The sequence below is a fragment of the Adiantum capillus-veneris genome, chromosome 25 (assembly GCF_014529385.1).
Source record: "Adiantum capillus-veneris isolate H3 chromosome 25, ASM1452938v2, whole genome shotgun sequence".
Taxonomy (NCBI): Eukaryota; Viridiplantae; Streptophyta; class Polypodiopsida; order Polypodiales; family Pteridaceae; genus Adiantum; species Adiantum capillus-veneris.
The window spans coordinates 81,353,155-81,371,186 of record NC_140955.1 but is presented as its reverse complement, the minus strand read 5'-3'; the positions used below and the strand labels follow the sequence as shown (position 1 = coordinate 81,371,186).

Below are 18,032 nucleotides of genomic sequence, written 5' to 3'. Positions count from 1 at the left end.
GTAGGTGTGAACAGATACCCCGGCCGCCGCCTCCCTCCCCGGTTAGGTGCTTTTGGTTAAAACATCGATACGATAAACCGGTGTGTGTGTAAAGAAGCCGAAACGAAATGAATCATCACCGCGCCTGTGGCGAGTCTTTCATGCATGAGTATTTAGGGTTTCCCAACGCCCTGCCTGTCCTTCTTTAAGCTCGCGCAGTACGTTCAAAGCTCCTTTCCGTTCTCTAGTGTCTGGTAGCCCTCTTTTTTCCGGTACTTTCGTCCATGCTTCGAAGCACTGATTCAAGCGAGATGACCTTGAATTTTGCAGGAGCGAGATACTCTAATCACAAGGGTACCTGGATAAAGACACCTCAGACGGGCTGGAAGTTCTTGTATTGTACTTAATTCGCTGTTCCTGCTCTTTCGCCACCCAACAGAAGAAACCCTAGCGGCATGGTGGCACCTGTTTTGGAAGCCATGACTGAAGGTGGTGGATCAAAGGTGGATTTAAGCGCGCTCGAAGACGTGGGTTTGCGCCTCTCACATCCGTCCAGCTCAAAAGACGTTTTGTGCAATGCATTAGAGGTGCTGCCTCGTTTCCCTTCTCTATTCCGTACATTGATGATTGGGCTCTGTGCAGTTCTTGTGAAGGTAGAGAGTTCTGGTGATTTCACCCATCGAGCTGGAATATATGGGACATAGACAATGGGATTTGAGGGCAACACTATCATAGAGATTTAGCTGCGCAGAAAACAATGTCATCCCTAGATTTGTGTTCGATATGATTTATGTTTTCCTGGCTTCCGCAGCTATACCTCCATAATTTTAGAAAATTGTTGCTGATAAACAGACTTTTGCCTACTGGATGAAAGTTTTCGTTCAAACTTTTGCGGTTCTGGGTCATGATACAGCTAAACCCTTTATTGGGGTGGGGGCTTGGCAGCACACATAGGAAAGCAAATGTACAAGGTGAAGAAGTCAACACCGTGAGTTGGGGAAGTCCATGCGGGGAATGAAAAACTCCTAAATTTGATGTCAAAAAGATTTTAAGAATATTCTTTCACTTCAATCCGTTCAGCAAGGTGATCCACAGACGATTGGAGAAAAACTTCTTTTTGTAGAGTTTTAAGATTTAAAGTAAAGCTTCTTATCCATAGGACGAGTACGAGTGAGAAAATGAAAATGATGAACAGGAAACTGAGAAAACAGCTGGTATGAGAGAACTTTAACTGCATGCTAAAAGCTCCTATGAACAAGGTTTTAAAATAAACTTGAAACAGTTGTACAAATTCCTTTTTTGAGGCCCAAAAAAGGAATTGGTCGAAATCTCAAAATTCATATAGGGTGTGATGTGCAGCATGCGTGACCATATATATAGGATGTGTTCAGCTACTAGAGACCTAAATATTATATTTCCTAACCTTTAGAAATGTATGTGTTTTGTATTGGCCGAAACGAAATAAAATGTGTGGAAACAATGAAACAATGGAACACACAAACGTTTCTTGTTACAGCAACGTTTGGAGTTACATAGCCTTTTGGGAAAGCTCTTTGAAGATACACCCAACGGCAAACCTATTTTGTAGCTACTCAAAAGCATTTGTCCCTCAACTAGGCGTCTCGACTCTCTAGTGTCTTTTCTTTATTTTCATCGAGTAACTGTACAATTGTTTTGGGCTCACCTCATTGCTGATTCAATCCATCTCATTAAATCAGATATGATTCAATCAAAGCCACAATCTGGAAACTATTCGTACCATGGCCTCTCTTTTGTAGGCACTCGGTCTTAAAAGCCTCAAAAGTGAAGAAATTATTTACATCATCTGATTAATAAATGGTGTCCACGAGTAGTATGTCAGTGTTGCCACATGAACAATTCCGCGCACCTATGACATAAGCCGTCTGTATAACTTCCGCGTTAATAGTCGTGAATTGCGAGGTGATTTGCTAGTAGCTATGCTCTGTCGTGAGTGTTCAAATTTTGTTGAGGTCGGTTTCTCGTTAGGTTGTCTTCATATATCACTTTGTGATGTACAACCCCCCCCCCCCCCCCCCCCCCCCCCCCCTCCCTCCCTCCTTGCTGCCCCCGGCCTCCAAAAAAACCCACAACACAGGAAGAGTAATAATTAATTGCCCTTGATGAGAGAGATGCTGCCCTTTGTCGATCCCGCCCACTCCTCTGCGGCTCGCGCCCATTGGCCTTTGCTGCTTGCTACGCCACCGTCTTCACCATCTACTGCTGCACCCTTGTCTGTCCTACACACTACTCTCTACAGATCCCGCCTCTAGTCTTGCATCGTCTCCTGCCGTGCATCGCTCCCCTCTGTTGGTCCTGACTCCACGTTGCCCACTGGCCTCTGCAGAATGAGGTTTGCGTCCCCTCTCCGCTTGGTGTGGAATCCTGGCCTTGCCCTCCCCTTCACACCACCGATATCCTTCTGTTGTTGTAGACTTCCTAACAGTTGTTCAAGTGTTTCTTCCCTATGTTGGTTTTGCTGGTCCTGTGGTGTAAGGTGCAGCGGAATGAATGTCTGAACTTTGCTCAAGATGAGTGCTCTGAACTGTGCTCAAGGTTCCTTTTATTCTTATGGAAGGGAGAGAGCCTTCCGTTCTTAATGAGAGATTGCAATGATCACAAACAAGTGAATGGACACTGTGCGTGAAAAAAGTGTATGAGACTGAGAGATAGAGAGAGAAGATACGACACCAGAGACGTAAAACCCTCCTTCGAAGGCCCCACTCTCTATGGCGAGAGCGGTCTACTTACGATTGCACAAATCTCTACAATGCTTGGACTCATCGACGATGTCGACGATGATGAGGACGACGACGAGACGGGCTGAAATCCGAAAATGCTAAGGGCTGAAATCTGCAAATCTTTATATGCTGAATTCTGACTCTATGTCGGTGACGATGTCGATGGTGACGATGCGACGACGACACGCTTAAAACGCAGATACGGAAATCTGCTTCGGGCTGAATCTGTAAACCTTGCGGAATTTGACCGTGCGACGAGGATCTACTGCAGGAAGGTGAGATCTGCGAGGTTCGGGACTTCTTCTGCGATGTCTGATTGTTGAAAACTGAAAACGCTGGTCTATGGGCTGATTCTGTCGCGAAGATCTGCAAAAACGCTTGGGTTGATCTGCAAACCAAAAACGCTAGGACTGAAAACTGCAAATCTGTTGCCGGTGGTTCTGCAAATGCAAAACTCTAGGCTGATCTGATGTTCTGCTGTCACCGGGATCTGCAAGTGCAAATCGTTGGCTGATCTGGTCCAAAAACGCTAGGCTGTTGCTGTGGAGCAAAAACGCTAGGGCTTGGGGTTCTGCTGAGAAGTTGCCTGTTGAGCAATGATGCTCCTGTTGCCTCTTCTGCCAATTAGTGCTAGTCTAGGTTTGCTTATATACAAACTTACTCAATTTTCCCTACCTACTTTCCAACAAAAGTCACTTAAAAATAATAAGTGAAAAATGTCAAAAATAGGTAAAATAGGCTAAATGCATTGGAAAATTTCCCTAATGGATTCTGATAAATTCTGATGGGAATGCTGATGATCCTACTGTGTGCAACCGGAGGATATGCATCTACACTAAGTGTCTGGACATGCATGGTCCGCGAACAGACTCTCAAAAGTGCCAGATCACTTCTAAATTAGGCTGACTGGACCGACTGAACCCTTGTCGTGCTGTAGCTTGTCCACGGACACATAGGGTTGGATGTGTCACGTGACATCCCCTCCTTTTCAAAGTGAGGTACTGGTACCGAACTGTATGGCGTCGAGGGAGATCGCCAATAGCATCCGGAATCCTGGAAGGGACTCTTCGCCGGCCCACTCTGATGTGCGGGTTGTGCGGTACTTGAACTTCATAAAGGTCTGCAATGCTTGCTTCTTTGGGCTGCGCCGAAAGCGACAGTCTTTTGTGGCTCCTTCAATGCTTCAACTTCGTCTAGAGTCATGCTTCTTTCTTCTTCAAGAATCTCCATGGCTGAAAACTCCTGAAACCATTTCCAACACAAAGCCATGAACATACCTATTCCATGTAAAGTGAGTGGAAAAAATCTTCTCTTCCTAAACGACTGTGCATGCAATGTAGATGAACAAATAGACAGAGTGCCAAACCGTTCACCACACACGCAAACAATAAGATCGAATCTTTCTCTTCTGACTTGAAGCAATCAACTGTGGCAATTCACAACAGAAATGCCCATGCTTCATGCTCATACTTTCATGTGCTCTTTCTACAAATGTGTCATGCCAAGGAAGAGACATGGAACGTGACTTCCTTACATACATACTTTTCAGCTTTTCATGAACAATCCGCATACATTCGTGCTCATTCATGAGTGAAACGTGCTCAACGTACAATATGTCATGCCTAGGAAAAGGGATCACATAAAGACGTTGACGAAAATACAGGAAACGATCACGAATGAAACACTCGTACAATGCGTGCGTACTAATCATGCGAACACATAATACTTCCTGTGAGGGTTCTTTGGACCTAGGCTCGAGAGCCAAGATCGGTTCTTCCTGAGGGGGTTCTTGGGACCTAGGCTCGAGAGCCAAGATCGGTTCTTCGTGACTGATCGAATCTGCAATGAGGTTAGCTTCACTAGAGAAAGTATCAACTAACACATCATCCTTGTGAACAATCACATCATCTTCATGCAACTCATCATACTTGTGAGAAATCACATCTTGATCATGCAAATCATCATGCTTGTGAGAAGTCACATCTTGATCATGCAAATCATCATGCTTGTTGTTAGGTGTAGCGGAATGAATGTTTGCGCTTTGCTCAAGATGAGTGCTCCGAACTGTGCTCAAGGTTCCTTTTGTTCTTATGGAAGGGAGAGCCTTCCGTTCTTAATGAGAGTATGCTATGATCACAAACAAAGTAAATGGACACTGTGCGTGCAAGTGTATGAGACTGAGAGATAGAGAGAGAAGAGAGATACGACACCAGAGACGTTGTAAAACCCTCCTCCGAAGGCCCCACTCTCGTTGGCGAGAGTGGTCTACTTATGATTGCACAAACTGGTACAAATGGTATGCATGATACTGATGCAAGTCTAGGCTATGTTGACGACGACGACGGGGATGACGAGGCCGACACTAGGGCTGAAATCTGCAATCTTTCTACTGCTGTCCAAAAACGCTATGGGCTGAAATCTGCGACTAGTCCAAAAACGCTGATTCTGGGACTGTTTCTGTGGGTCTTTGACACTGAAAATCTGGAGGTTTAGGGCTGAAAACTGAGGTCTCTTTAGGCCGAAAACCGATGGTCTTTCCGGGCTGAATGTGCTACTTCTTATGGCTGACTTTTAAGGTCTTCTACTGCTGCAAATCTGCAAACTCTGGGATCTCTTCAAAACGCTAGGGTTGCATATCTGCTACTGACCAAAAACGCTAGCTGTTGGTGTGGACTCACTATTCGCCCTCCAACCTGGACTCACTATTCGCCCTCCAACCCGGATTCACTAGCCACTCCCACCCTTCATTGCGTATCGGGCGCGCTCCCGTCTTCACCACTCATGTCTTTCAGGGCATAAGCCATTAAGATTACTTGCAAGAGAAGGGTCCAAGATTTGTTTGGAGCTGTTGTTTTTCTCAGAGACAGTACCATTGAGATGTTGATAGCTACCAAGCAGCATACTCTAAGTACTTGGCAAGCTTTCAAGAAAATTTTTACCCGAAGTTGTATGGTTTCTGACTTCTTCGTTTGAAGTGCAACTTTTGGCAGAGTGGGGTATCCTGAAATGCTTGCCATGCTAACCCTAGCAGATTATAACTTGAAATTTCTCGACATCTCTCAGTAGATGTCTCTTCACGAGCAGATGACCTTGGAGATTCGGTGCGATTGCTATCTTGGGACTACCATCGCCACCAAAGAAACTCTCTGACCAAGAGCTAATGGACCATGCTGTGCTCGGCTAAGGCCTCATGGAAGGAACCTAACCCTAATTTTTGGTACAGGTTTCAGGATGGAAAGCAGTTGACTTTTCGAGCTCGATTGGTGTCAAGATTGCTTTTTAAGTTAAATCTTGTCTTCGCTAAAGACTGTGTATGCAATGTAGATGAACATAGAGACGGAGTGACAACCCGTTCATCAAACACATGCAAACAATGAGATCGAATCTTTCTCTTTTGATCTAAAGCAATCAACTGTGGCAATCCACAACTGAAATGCCAATGCTTTGTGCTCATACTTTCATGTGCTCTTTCTACGAATGTGTCATGCCAAGGTTAGACTTGGAATGTGCCTTCCTTACATACATACTTTTCAGCTTTTCATGAAAAATCCTCGTACATTCGTGCTCATCCATGAGAAAAACGTGCTCAACATACAATGTCATGCCTCGTAAACGGGATCACATAAAGACGCTGACTAAATTACAGGAAACGATCACGAATGAAACACTCGAACAATGCGTGCGTATCAATCATGCAAACACATAATACTTCATGTGAGGGTTCTTTGGACCTAGGCTCGAGAGTGAAGATCGGTTCTTCTTGAATGATCGAATGGTCCTGTGGGGGTTCTTTGGACCTTGTCTTCGTGATTGATCGAATCTACAACGAGGTTAGCTTCGCTAGAAAAAGCATCAACTAACACATCATCCTTGTGAACAATCACGTCTTCTTCCTGCAACTCATCATGCTTGTGAGAAATCACATCTTGATCATGCAAAGCATCATGCTCATCATTATCATTCAAATCATTATGCTTATTATTATGCAAATCCCGTGTATCATGCTGTGGAGAAGAAAAGACCGAGAGAGTCTCCTTTTCTTGATCCTGTTGCATCTGTGCCTGCATTTGAGAAAAGAGTCGCAACATCTCTTGGATTCTTGCTGTGGTCTCGGGATCAAATCTTGCTTGACTTTCTTTTTCTTCCAAGTCGTATTGACGCTCTATGGCTGCCATTTCTTCTTCGTAGGCCTTTCTGTCTGCTTCTCTTGCTTGGTCCAACTCCTCCATAGGAGTTAAGCGCAATCCTTGACGTAGATGGGGAAGGGGGAGGGTCGGAAAAACCTCTTGGTGGGGAAAATTCTTCTTCGCCTCTCTCGTGCCCATCACCTCCAAGCGAAGTATCCATTCCGCTTCGAGTGATGACCATCCACTGAAGTCGTGGGTTCTTGTGGTCTAGGGTTCTTAAGTTCACGAGGAACTTGGGGTCTTGGTTCTTAAGTCCACGAGGAACTTGGGTTCTTGGATTCTTGAGGTTCTTGAGGGTCTTGAGGTTTTCTTTCGCTTGCAATCTGTGTTTGAGAAGGATCTTCTCTTCACCCGAGTTCTACTCCTTTTCGCGGGCGCACCTCTTGGCGGCCTTGCGCTCACACCAAGGTTGCTTTTTCCCACCTCACGTCGACTGGCTGGCCGCTAAGTGCACGGTCCGCTCTCAATGAGTGAAAAGAGATGTTGGACAAGCCCTTCTTTCCTGGGATTCTTGTCACTCTTCAAAAACACGATTAGGAATCGACACGCCCAAGCGAACTTGGGTTCGTGCGACCGCAGGAAGCAAAAAAAAAAATTTCTTGTGATTCTTGTGGTTCTTTCCTTGAGTGATACAGAACACTGCCAAAGCTCTGATACCAATGTTAGGTGCAACGGAATGATTGTTTGCCCTTTGCTCAAGATGAGTGCTCCGAACTGTGCTCAAGGGTTCCTTTTAGTTCTTATGGAAGGGATAGCCTTCCGTTCTTAATGGAAATTGCTATGATCACAAACAAAGTGAATGGACACTGTGTGTGCAAGTGTATGAGACTGAGAGATAGAGAGAGAAGAGAGATACGACACCAGAGACGTAAAACCGTCCTCCGAAGGCCCCACTCTCGTCGGCGAGAGTGGTCTACTTTTGATTGCACAAAGTGGTACAATGCGTATGCAATGGACTGATGCAATCTGGGACTATGCCTGTGACGATGATGGTGGTGACGACGACGACTTTAGGGCTGAAATCTGTGGTCTTCTATTTGCTGAATTTCGGGACTGTTTCGGTGGCTGAAAATGACTGTTTTGGCTGCGTTTTCGATGGTTGAAAATGGCTATCTTCTGCAACCAACTAGGGCTGAATCTGCTGCTTCTAATTCTTGCTGAAAACGCTGCTCCTCTGCTGCGATTGTGGCTGAAAACCAAAAACACTGGGCATCTGTTGTAGCGTTAGTAAAACGTTGAGGTGATCTGGGGTTGCCGGCGATGTTCAAGGCTGAAAACAGGAAACGCTGGGGTTCTGAGAATGGCTGGCGATCATGCCAAGGGAAAACGCTAGGATGCTGATACTGCTGATGTAGGCGATCTGCAACTGAAAACGCCAGGGATCTGGGGGGGTGCTGAGGGTGCCCAAAAACGCTAGGGTTGATGGGTTCTTGCTGAGAAGGTGCTTGTTGAGCGGGGAGCTCTTGCTGCCGCTTCTGCCAGAAAGTGCTAACTTGGGTTTGCTTATATATTAACTTAGCAAAATTGCCCTACCTACTTTTGTTGGAAAGTCACTCAAAAATAATAAGTGAAAAATACCAAAAATAGGGAAAATAGGCTAAATGCACTGGAAAACTCCCATGACTGAATCCGATGGATTCTGAAGGGAATATTGATGGTCATGCTGTGTGCAACTGGAGGATATGCACCTACACTAAGTGACTGGGCATGCACGGTCTACGAATAGACTCACATAAGTGCCAGATCACTTCTAAATCTAGACTGATTGGACTGATTGAACTCTGATCATGCTGTAGCTTGTCCACGGACACTTAGGGTTGGATGTGTCACGTGACATCGTATCTCAAAGATACGTTGCATTTTAATTGTTTCGCAATCAAATTCCTCTTGTAGGTCATTCAAAGCATCCCTTCGATTAGAACTACTTGAGAAATAATTGGCTATTGCATTCACAAGTACATCTATTTTCTTTGCATATGCAATCTTCTTACTAGTATCACATGTGGCTAAATTTGTGCGGCATGCCACACAATGTATAGCGGTTACATTGGATTCACATTCTTCATTAGTGTGGCTACTTCCTTTTTCCTACCAACCATTGTGTTGCACCCATCGGAACCAAAGGCAATAAACCTAGAGAGGTCTAAATTAGATCTCTCTAGCTCAAGCATGATGGTATCAAAGATCTCCTTTGCCGTGCTATCCGTGGTGTGAATAATGCCATAAAATGCATTACAAGGCATCGATCCCTCTTCTAAATAAGAAAGGTACATAACCATGTGGTGGTGAATGGAAATATCAGCGGATTCATCCACCATCACACCAAACCACGGACTATGTTTCACCTTTTCTATGGTCTCTTGCATTATGGATTGTGCAATACATTGCACCATCTCCGAGCAAGCCTTATCATCATTGTAAAGGCTTGTCATAGACTTAACATCAAAATCCTTCATTAGAGCAAGCAAAGAAGGATACAATGCAAATGACAAGTTATTTCTACCAATAAAGTAAGCCGTCTTGAACAAATTGAGCAATGACTCCTCTTGAGTTGAATGCATTTTTTTAAAACCCTTTTGCATGGCCGGTTTTGCAAACACTTGTGCATTCCTTGCATCCTGGTGGCATTGTGTGCGAGCATGGCTAAGAAGATTACTTGTTTTAAAATTCCTAGAACCTTTCTTGGAGTAACTAGATTTAGCATGTGGATAGTTCATACAATATATGCAAAAAAGCCTCACCTTCTTGTCATCATATACAAGCCAAGGTTTAAATCGATCTAACCACTCATCTTGCCAAAGTTTTTTACGAGCTTTCTTATTATCCGACTCCACACTAGCCTCTCTTGCATTTTCATATTCAACATCAATAACAATGGTGGTCGATGCCTTATCGGTTTTCTCGACGATTCGTGCTTTTTTGGAAGCTATCTTTGTCAAGGTGCCGTATTGCTCCAAAGATCGTTGATGAATCTTTCGGTTCATGACACTATTTTAGAAAACATAAACAAAAACTATTTTAGTAGAAATTAGAATGCACAATGCACATATTGCTAAGCTTAAGTGAGCATTGAATAGGTAAAAGGATTAAAGAACTCACCACTTTAATCAATTATTGGAGAAGTGTTGATTCTTGAAGGTCTAAGCCTTAAAGCCAAGGCTTTTCCAGACTGGCGAACGCAAAGCAGTGAGCACTTAGCACCTACTTGCAGGCAAGGTAGCCTTTGAACTTTGAAGCTTTTGCAATGTGACCACTGGCAAACTTCTTGAGACTTGAGGAAAGTCAAAATCCTTTTGTGTTAAAATCCTTTGAACGAGAGGCGATACTCCAGAATCTAGACATAGCGCACGAGTTGGAGCTTGGTGAGCCACTGAGCTCTTGCCACTGCGCTGCCTTGAGGGGCTGGGATTTTTTGGCGTTGCAGAGCAACCAAAGGTCGGAGGCTGGAGCAGCTTCTGGAACTGGAAGCGCAGGCTGGCCGCTAGTTGCAGTTGCGACTCGCGAGCAATAAGCGGGCTACAGCCTACCTGGTACCGCCTTAGTGCGCAAGAAGGAGCACTCAACACAACGGGCAAATGCCAGACTTGCAGGCGACAGAGAGGAGCTTGAATCGCGACTCACGAGCAGGAGGCGGGAGTCTGGGACCTGGGCAGTGGACGCCTCAAGGAAATTCGAATTAAAAAAAATCCGATTTTTCGTAAATATTAAAGCAGAAAACCTTGGGCTTGAGATTAGTATCAATTTTAAAGCTTTTTAGTATCCAGACTCCAGACTCTAGTGTTCACTGTTGACTCGCTGAGTGAGCAGTACAGTCCACAACTCCAATGCCCAATGCCTAATGCCCACATGGATGATGGCACACTCCAAACTTAAAAGCCCATAATTTTCTTTTCTCTATGTTTTAAGAGCCTTCAAACTTTTCAACTTTTCACTGCTCAATCATTAATGGATGGAGTGTGGCAACAGTAAAGCCTTAAAGTTTAAACGCTAAAGCATTCCAAATTCCAATGTATTATCTATTATCTAAGTCTAAATTTTATATTTTAAAGTTTAAAACTATGTGATAAATTGAAGTTTTGAACTTTGAAAAATTGAACGTTAAGTTTTGGATTTTTTAGAGGCAATTTTGCAAAATATTCAAAAGTTAAAGTTATTTATTAGTTGGTACAAAGTGGAAACACAGTGGTCCAGTTGGCAATGGGCATTGACAGTGACCACATGGATGATGGCACACATATTATGTAATGTGCATGTAACATATATCAATAGATATAGATAATAGCATATATACATATCATATATATAATATGGTTCTCTATAGTTATTATCTTAGAAGTTAGAAGTTAGTAGTTTCAAGTTTCAATTTTCAAGAGTCATGACTCAGGAGTCAATTCTAACTTCTCTCTCTCTCTCTCTCTCTCTCTCTCTCTCTCTCTCTCTAGACTCTCACACACACACACACACATACATAAATTATACATATATATAGACTATAGTTATATGTATGTATTCAGTTCCTCTTCACTTGGTTATTAAACGGTACTAATCCTTTTTATGGATATTTCCAGAAGGAGATTTTCCCCTTTCTTGTCCAGCCTTAAGGCATGTTTCCTTTTGGGCCCAATTTCTACATCGGCCCCCTTCCCTTTTGGCACCACTCCAAAGGGCAAAACCATTTTCCCAACAGGGAGCTTATTAAGCTGAGACACATTTTTCCCGAACATTGGCGAAAACGGAGAGTTTTCTCGTCCAAAAACTAGTCCAATTTACAGGGGAACTGTCCCATTGCGTGCGGGAGCTTGTGAGACACGCGTAGACGTGTTTACTTTGCTCAAAATGATGCGAAACAGAAAATTACAGCCTGCTGTGTTTTTGTGCAGATTTAGGGTTTCACACCTAAACTGCAAGGTAATGCCAAGGGAGCCTCAGGAAAGCCTTGGGTGCTTGTACAAGACAATTTAGAGAGATTTCCCATGATGAATCTCATCTAATTCAAAGGGCAAGTGACCCTACAAGTGCGGGAGCTCATGGGAGTGATCGGCACACGAATCGGAGCGTATAACAGAGAATTATAGCTTGCTGTAATTTTTTGCAGGTTTAGGGTTTTGGCCAGTTTTGATGCCTACAAGTCACTCCGAACAGGAGTTTTGGTGCAAATTGGAGGCCAAAAACAGAGATTTCAGGGTGCTGTAATTTCTCACCAGGTTTTGTGAAGTGCTCTAAAGTGCGTGGAAAGTTACTGTTTACTTAAGATTTTGTCCGTGGAGACTTCTACTATGCTGCCAAAAAATTCCGCTGATTGATGACGTGGCAAATTGTATAGATTTTCGCGTTTTGGGATGGCTGTTGATGTTGCAGTTGTACGGAGTTCCATGATTTACGTTGGCAGCTTTTTGGCATTGCTTTTGGACCAGAATCTTTTGAGTTTTAAGGCTTTTCAGGTAAACTGCTTTTCATAAGCCAAGGGCCTTTAACTATGTGCTCAGGGCTCATTCTCTGGCATGCTTCTTGGAGAAGGTGCAGAGTTTAGAGTACCGGCTTGTACTGTGTTGATGCAATATAAAGAAATATCGAAAGGGGCGCCAAGGTTTGGGACCAATACTCTCAAGGGTAGAATTCTACCACTCCATGTCGCGTGTCGTATCTCTCTTTCAATTCAGTTGTTATTAAAGTGCTAAAAGTCTGTGCAGTCTGTTCTTTTCTATTGGCACGTGGTGCCCGTCTTGTGACAAGGGGTGCCAATCTTTGGGACAAGGAGGGTATCGTTGTCAGGCTTATTCATGAAGTTTCTTTGTGTCGTAGAGTTCAAGTAAAGTTAAACAGAGTAAAGTGTCCCAAACTGTTGACGTGTCAAGCCAATGAAGACCTAAGTCGACTTGCAGATCCGTGTCGAGGGGCCTCAACCCTAAGTGAAGAAGCAAAAGCAGCAGCATGTACAGATTTTCGGAAATTGCGTTGACATGCTGATGTGGCAGCCTATACTGCTTTCCACGATTTGCGCTGCTGATGTGACAGTTGTACGGATTTCCGTAATTTACGCTGACAGCTTTTGGGCATTGCTTTTGGTTAGATGCCTTTTGAGTTTGAAGGCTTTTCATGTAAACTGCTTTTGGGTCTAGGGCCTTTAAATATGAGGCCATGGGCTCATTCTCTGGCATGCTTCTTGGAGAAGGTGCAAAGCGTGGAGTACCGGCTTGTACTGTGTTGATGCAGTATAAAGAAATACCGTAAGGGGCGCCAAGGTTTGAGGATAATACTCTCTACTCCGTGTTAGGAGTCGTCTCTCTCTCTTTCAATTCAATTGTTATTGAAGTGCTGAAAGTCTGTTCAGTCTGTTCTTTTCTATCGGCACGTGGTGCCCATCTTGTGACAGTAGCATCAGGCGTGTGCTTTTTTGAAAGCATACCGGTCCTACAAAAGAGCAGACAAAGCAAACCAGAGACTATTGGAATTTTATTTGAAGGGGTTCCGACATTAGACTTATTAGCCACTTCCACCCTTACTTCATCGCGCATTAGGCGCGCTCCCGTCTTCACCGCTCATGTCTTATAGGGCATAAGCCAAAAAGATCACTTGCAAAAGAAGGATCCAAGATTTGTTTCGAGTCATTGTTTTTCTCAAAAGCAGTGCCATGCAGATGTTGATGTTTATAGCTACCAAGGCGCACACTCCAAGGACTTGGCAAGCTTTCTAGAAAATTTTTGCCTGAAGTTAGATGGTTTCTTACATCTTCCTTCGGAGTTCAACTTTTGGCAGAGTGGGGTATCCTGAAATGCTTGCCATGGAAAACCTAGAAGATTATAACTTGAAATGTCTCGACAGCTCTCAAGAGGTGTCTCTTATCGAGCTAAAAACCTTGGAGGTCTGGTGTGATTGCCATGTCTTGGGACTACCATCGCCGCCAGAGAAACACTGTCTGTCCAAGAGTTGGTGGACCATGCTGTGGTTGTCTACGACCTTATGGAAAGAACCTAACCCTAATTTTGATGCAGGTTTCTGGATGGAAAGTTAGTAGACTTTTCGAGCTCGGCTGATGTCGAGATTGCTTTTTAAGTTTGAATTCTGTTTGAACTTGTTTGGTGATCCTGTTTGGAATTTGTTTGAAATGGATGGTATCTGTTTTGAATCTGTTTTGGTGCCATTTGAAAGACTCTGGTTTTTAATACTGGTTCCAATGACTGGTGATTTTACTCCCGGGTGGAGAAGTGAGAAATATTGTTTTGGTACTGTTTGAACCTTAAAACGACGTAGGCCGATGTCTGGGGAGTGTTTCGTTGTATGTTTGAAAACCTCGGAACAACGTTGATATTTGGGGAGCGTTGTGTGTGCTAGAAAACCTCCAAACGATGCAGGTCAATGCCTGGGGAGCGTTTGGTTGTATGCTTGAACCTCCAAGCGATGCAGATTGCGGTATGGGGAGCGTTTGGTTGTACTGTCCTCTGAGCTCATGGCTCGGACCTTTTTAGGTTATTTGCGGGGGGAGTGACGAGGTAGTCGTTGAGTAGCTTCATATCGCAAACCGTTTGTCTCAAGGGAGTGGTGAGCGGTGGCGTTTGTTGTGTCTTGTAACATGCATATGTGAGCATTTGTGTTTGCATTGTGATGTGCCAACCACTGAATATGCCTAATTGGATGAGATTGCCTGGGTATGTAATTTTAGTGCATCAAAACATCCGTGGAAGATCAGTGCGGTCTGGGTGTGATGGCTAATTTTACTGCGCCGGAATATTAAGAGTTTCAATTTGGACAAAAGGAGAAGCTAACTACTTGATCAAAAGAGCGGAAAGGAGAAGCCAACTCCTTAACAAAAAGAGCAAATTGATTGTCCCTCGGAATTTTTTTTGAGCTGGCTTGAGTTGTTTTGCAGATATATTGTAATCGCAGACGATTACTTTCTTTCAAGAAGGAGGGATGTCACAAACTGCGGACGTGTCTAGCCACTGAAGACCTAAGCCAACTTGCAGATCCCGACTGAGGGGCCTAAACCCTAAGTGAAGAAGCAAAAGCAGCAGGTTGTACGGATTTTCGGAAATTACGCTGACATGCTCACGTGGAAGCCTATACGAATTTCCGTGATTTGCGCTGTTGGCGTGGCAATTGTATGGCTTTCCATGATTTACGCTGGTAGCTTTTGGCCATTGCTTTTGGACCAGATGCTTTTGAGTTTGAAGGCTTTTCATGTAAACTGCTTTTGAAATTTAGGCCTAGGGCCTTTAAATATAAGGCCATGGGATTCTCTGACATACTTCTTGGAGAAGGTGCAGAGCGTGGAGTACGGGCTTATACTGTGTTGATGCAATATAAAGAAATATCGGAAGGGGCGCCAAGGTTTGGGGTCAATACTCTCTGGCTGGAATTCCGCCACTCGTGTCGCGTGTCATCTCTCTCTCTCTCTCTCTCTCTCTCTCTCAGTTCAGCTGTTATTGAAGTGCTAAAAGTATGTCCAGTCTGTTCTTTTCTATTGGCACGTGGTGCCCGTCTTGTGACATAAAGAATCGGGTGAAAGCTAAAGTCTACCGCCCTACGGGCAGGTTTCGTAGTTCTGCGTCGGGACAAAATCACTTTTTCCTCAAGAAGTGAGCCTTGGTTGGTTTCGGCGAAGACACAAAGCACAAGAACTTTGAATTACACTATGGCTGATAGGACAAGTGATGCCAGGGAAGAGGGTTCCTCTTTGCAGTACAAACAGGTTGTACCTCTAGTGTTCGAGTTTGGCGAGAGTTTACGGCCACCACTGTCTGGTGCCTTTTGTTGATATGAATGCTTCACAAGTTCAAGGGTTTATGACTGGGCAACTAGGCGAGGATGCATTTAGGACCCTGCTGTAAATGCGTTTTCTCGGTTGGTGCAGAATCCTAGGTTTATGGAATTTCTGCAAGCGCCACTAGTGTCACATTAGACAAGGCAACTTTCTCATGCAGGAGAGCCCGTTGAGGCTCAAGCCCAGGTCCCTTATGTGTCCCAACAGGGGAAGGAGCACTCGCATGTTGCGGAGTCACTTGAAGCTCCAAGGCAAATTCCTTTTGTCCACGAACAGGTGGTTAGGATGCTAGTTCCACAGGCTCTACCAGTTCAGCCAGCCACCTTTCAAAGTCCAAATGTTGCATTAAATGGACAACGAATCAGTTTCAGTCTATGCATCAAGTTTTTCCACCACCCACGGTACATCCTGGGTATTTCAGGGGTGGATTTGTGTTTCAAAGCATGGTTGGTTATGTGCCTGGAAACCAACCGTATATGCCAGGAACAGTCTTTGGGGGTATGCAAGGCATGATGCCAAACCCCATGTATGGTAACATTGGCGTGCAACAAGGGTTTCAATGCAATCAGGGCCAGCTTGGGGTACCATAAGGGCAATTTTGGCATGGGTGGTTTTTCCGACCAGCAGGCACATATGGCATCTGTGGTGCAGAATGTCAATGGCCAAGGGGCGCCGATGATCCCTGTTACAATGCCCATGTAGCAGACACTTCCCTAGGATAATTTGGGAGCACTAGAAAAGCCAAAACCATAGAAGGAAGGTGGTGTATTTGTGAAGCTTGATACCTTAAGTGGATTTGAGGACATGACGAAGGCTCTTACTTTCCTCCAGCAGTTTGATACAGCTTATGCAAGGGGGGATTTTATAGAGGCCTCCAAGGTCACGAAAGCTGCCACTTTCTTGAAAGGAAATGCGTGTTCATGGTGTACGACTTTGTTGATGCAAGGACAGGCACCCGTCACATTGGTTTACTTCAAGGAAATGTTTGCTTCTTCGTGGCTATCAAATGAATTTGAGGCCGATGTGGTGATAGATTGGCACCAACTCACTGCGGCTACTTGCAAGAGCCTAGAGGAGTACAATCGGAGGTTTCGTAAAGCGTTGCTCTCAGTAACCTCCTAAGGTTTGTGCCATTGACAGAGCAGATTGAGAAGTATTGTTGTGGGCTGCCTAAAGGACTTGGGAATTACTGTATAAAGAATAAAGTGGCCACCCTTACTCAGCTTATGGAAGTTGCCAACACTGGTCATGCCTTGTTGAAGGGAGAAGACAATGGATTCTAGGGCAACATGGTCGGTCGAAGAAAAATTCAGCAAAGAGGTCCTTTGCGAAAGCAACTGTTGAAGCTTTTCAGGGGTGTGGAAGAATGTAGAGAAGGCGGTCTTGAAGAGGTGAAGAAGAAGTGAAATTCCCACCCTTGTTGTTGCCCTTTAGCGTTTTAAAACGCTCCTGCGTTTGCCCTATCACTCCTGGCGCCGTTGCTATCCCAAGCGTTTTAAAACGTTGTCCCCAACGTTCCCTTTCGGTAGCAGACTCGTCCCCTTGAGCTCACGTTTTGAGACGCCCCAGGCAACGACACCCAACTTTGCTACAACCATGGTGAACCTCTTGCAGGCAACGTCTTGAAATACCGTTGCCTTTGAGTAGATTGGCATCGGCGGCTCTCCCTTGGCGACGACCTCCTCCCCGACTCCAGCGTTTTGAAATGCTTCCAATGCAGTGCCAGCCCACAGTGCCCCCCCTCTTTTTTGCTAGCGTTTTAAAACGTTCTCGAAAGACCTGCAAATGACAACGTTGCCTCCCTGTGACGGTGTTTGAAACGCCGATTGCAGCGCTTGGCAAAACTGGTCCTTGTCGTAGTGGATGCCTTCAATGGAGTAGATGCCTTCAATGTGCTTGAAAAGCTAAAGTCCCTTAGGGGTCTGGACGAGGGGACCAAGGTTCTTAAGGTTCTTAGCACAAGTGTTGGAGCATATTTGGAGGGCAGAGGAGAAAATTTTGGCACGGTTTCAGGAGAAACTTTGGAGGAATTAAAGTTTTGAGGAGCAATTCGGAACATGGGATTGTGAAGCCCTCTATGCAGCGTGACTAGAGCGGCTTGGTGCAAACCCTGCAGCCACCTTTGAAGTGTTCTATGTTGGCCCAGAAAAGGCGGAGATTGGAACTCCAGAGGGGGGCGGAAAAGTGCTTTTCGACGAGCCACTTCGTGTGGAGCTCTCTGTGGAGAGGGTGTGGAGCGGCTTGGCAGAGATGAGGAGATTGGAGAATTTTACGGCTTGGTTAGTGAGGCCGCATTGGAGTGCGAGAAGGCTTCGTTGATTTCCAGATCAACTTCAACATGGCCCT

At 44.7% G+C, this 18,032-nt stretch overlaps 2 protein-coding genes across 2 annotated transcripts in view; one reads left to right on the top strand and one right to left on the bottom strand.

Moving 5' to 3' along the window:
• Positions 1-58: 58 nt before the first annotated feature.
• Positions 59-18,032, top strand: part of LOC147425166 (sister chromatid cohesion protein PDS5 homolog A-like) — a 42,432-nt gene continuing 24,458 nt past the window's right edge. The window contains exons 1-2 of the mRNA XM_086500764.1: positions 59-197; positions 310-566. Coding sequence (XP_086356890.1) covers positions 435-566 — 132 coding nt within the window. The 5' untranslated portion in view covers positions 59-197; positions 310-434. The remainder of the gene's footprint in view (positions 198-309; positions 567-18,032) is intronic.
• On the bottom strand, positions 8,968-9,864 carry LOC147425167 (uncharacterized). The gene has a single exon (XM_086499394.1). The coding sequence runs from the start codon at positions 9,640-9,642 to the stop codon at positions 8,968-8,970; it is 675 nt and encodes a 224-aa protein (XP_086355520.1). The 5' UTR covers positions 9,643-9,864.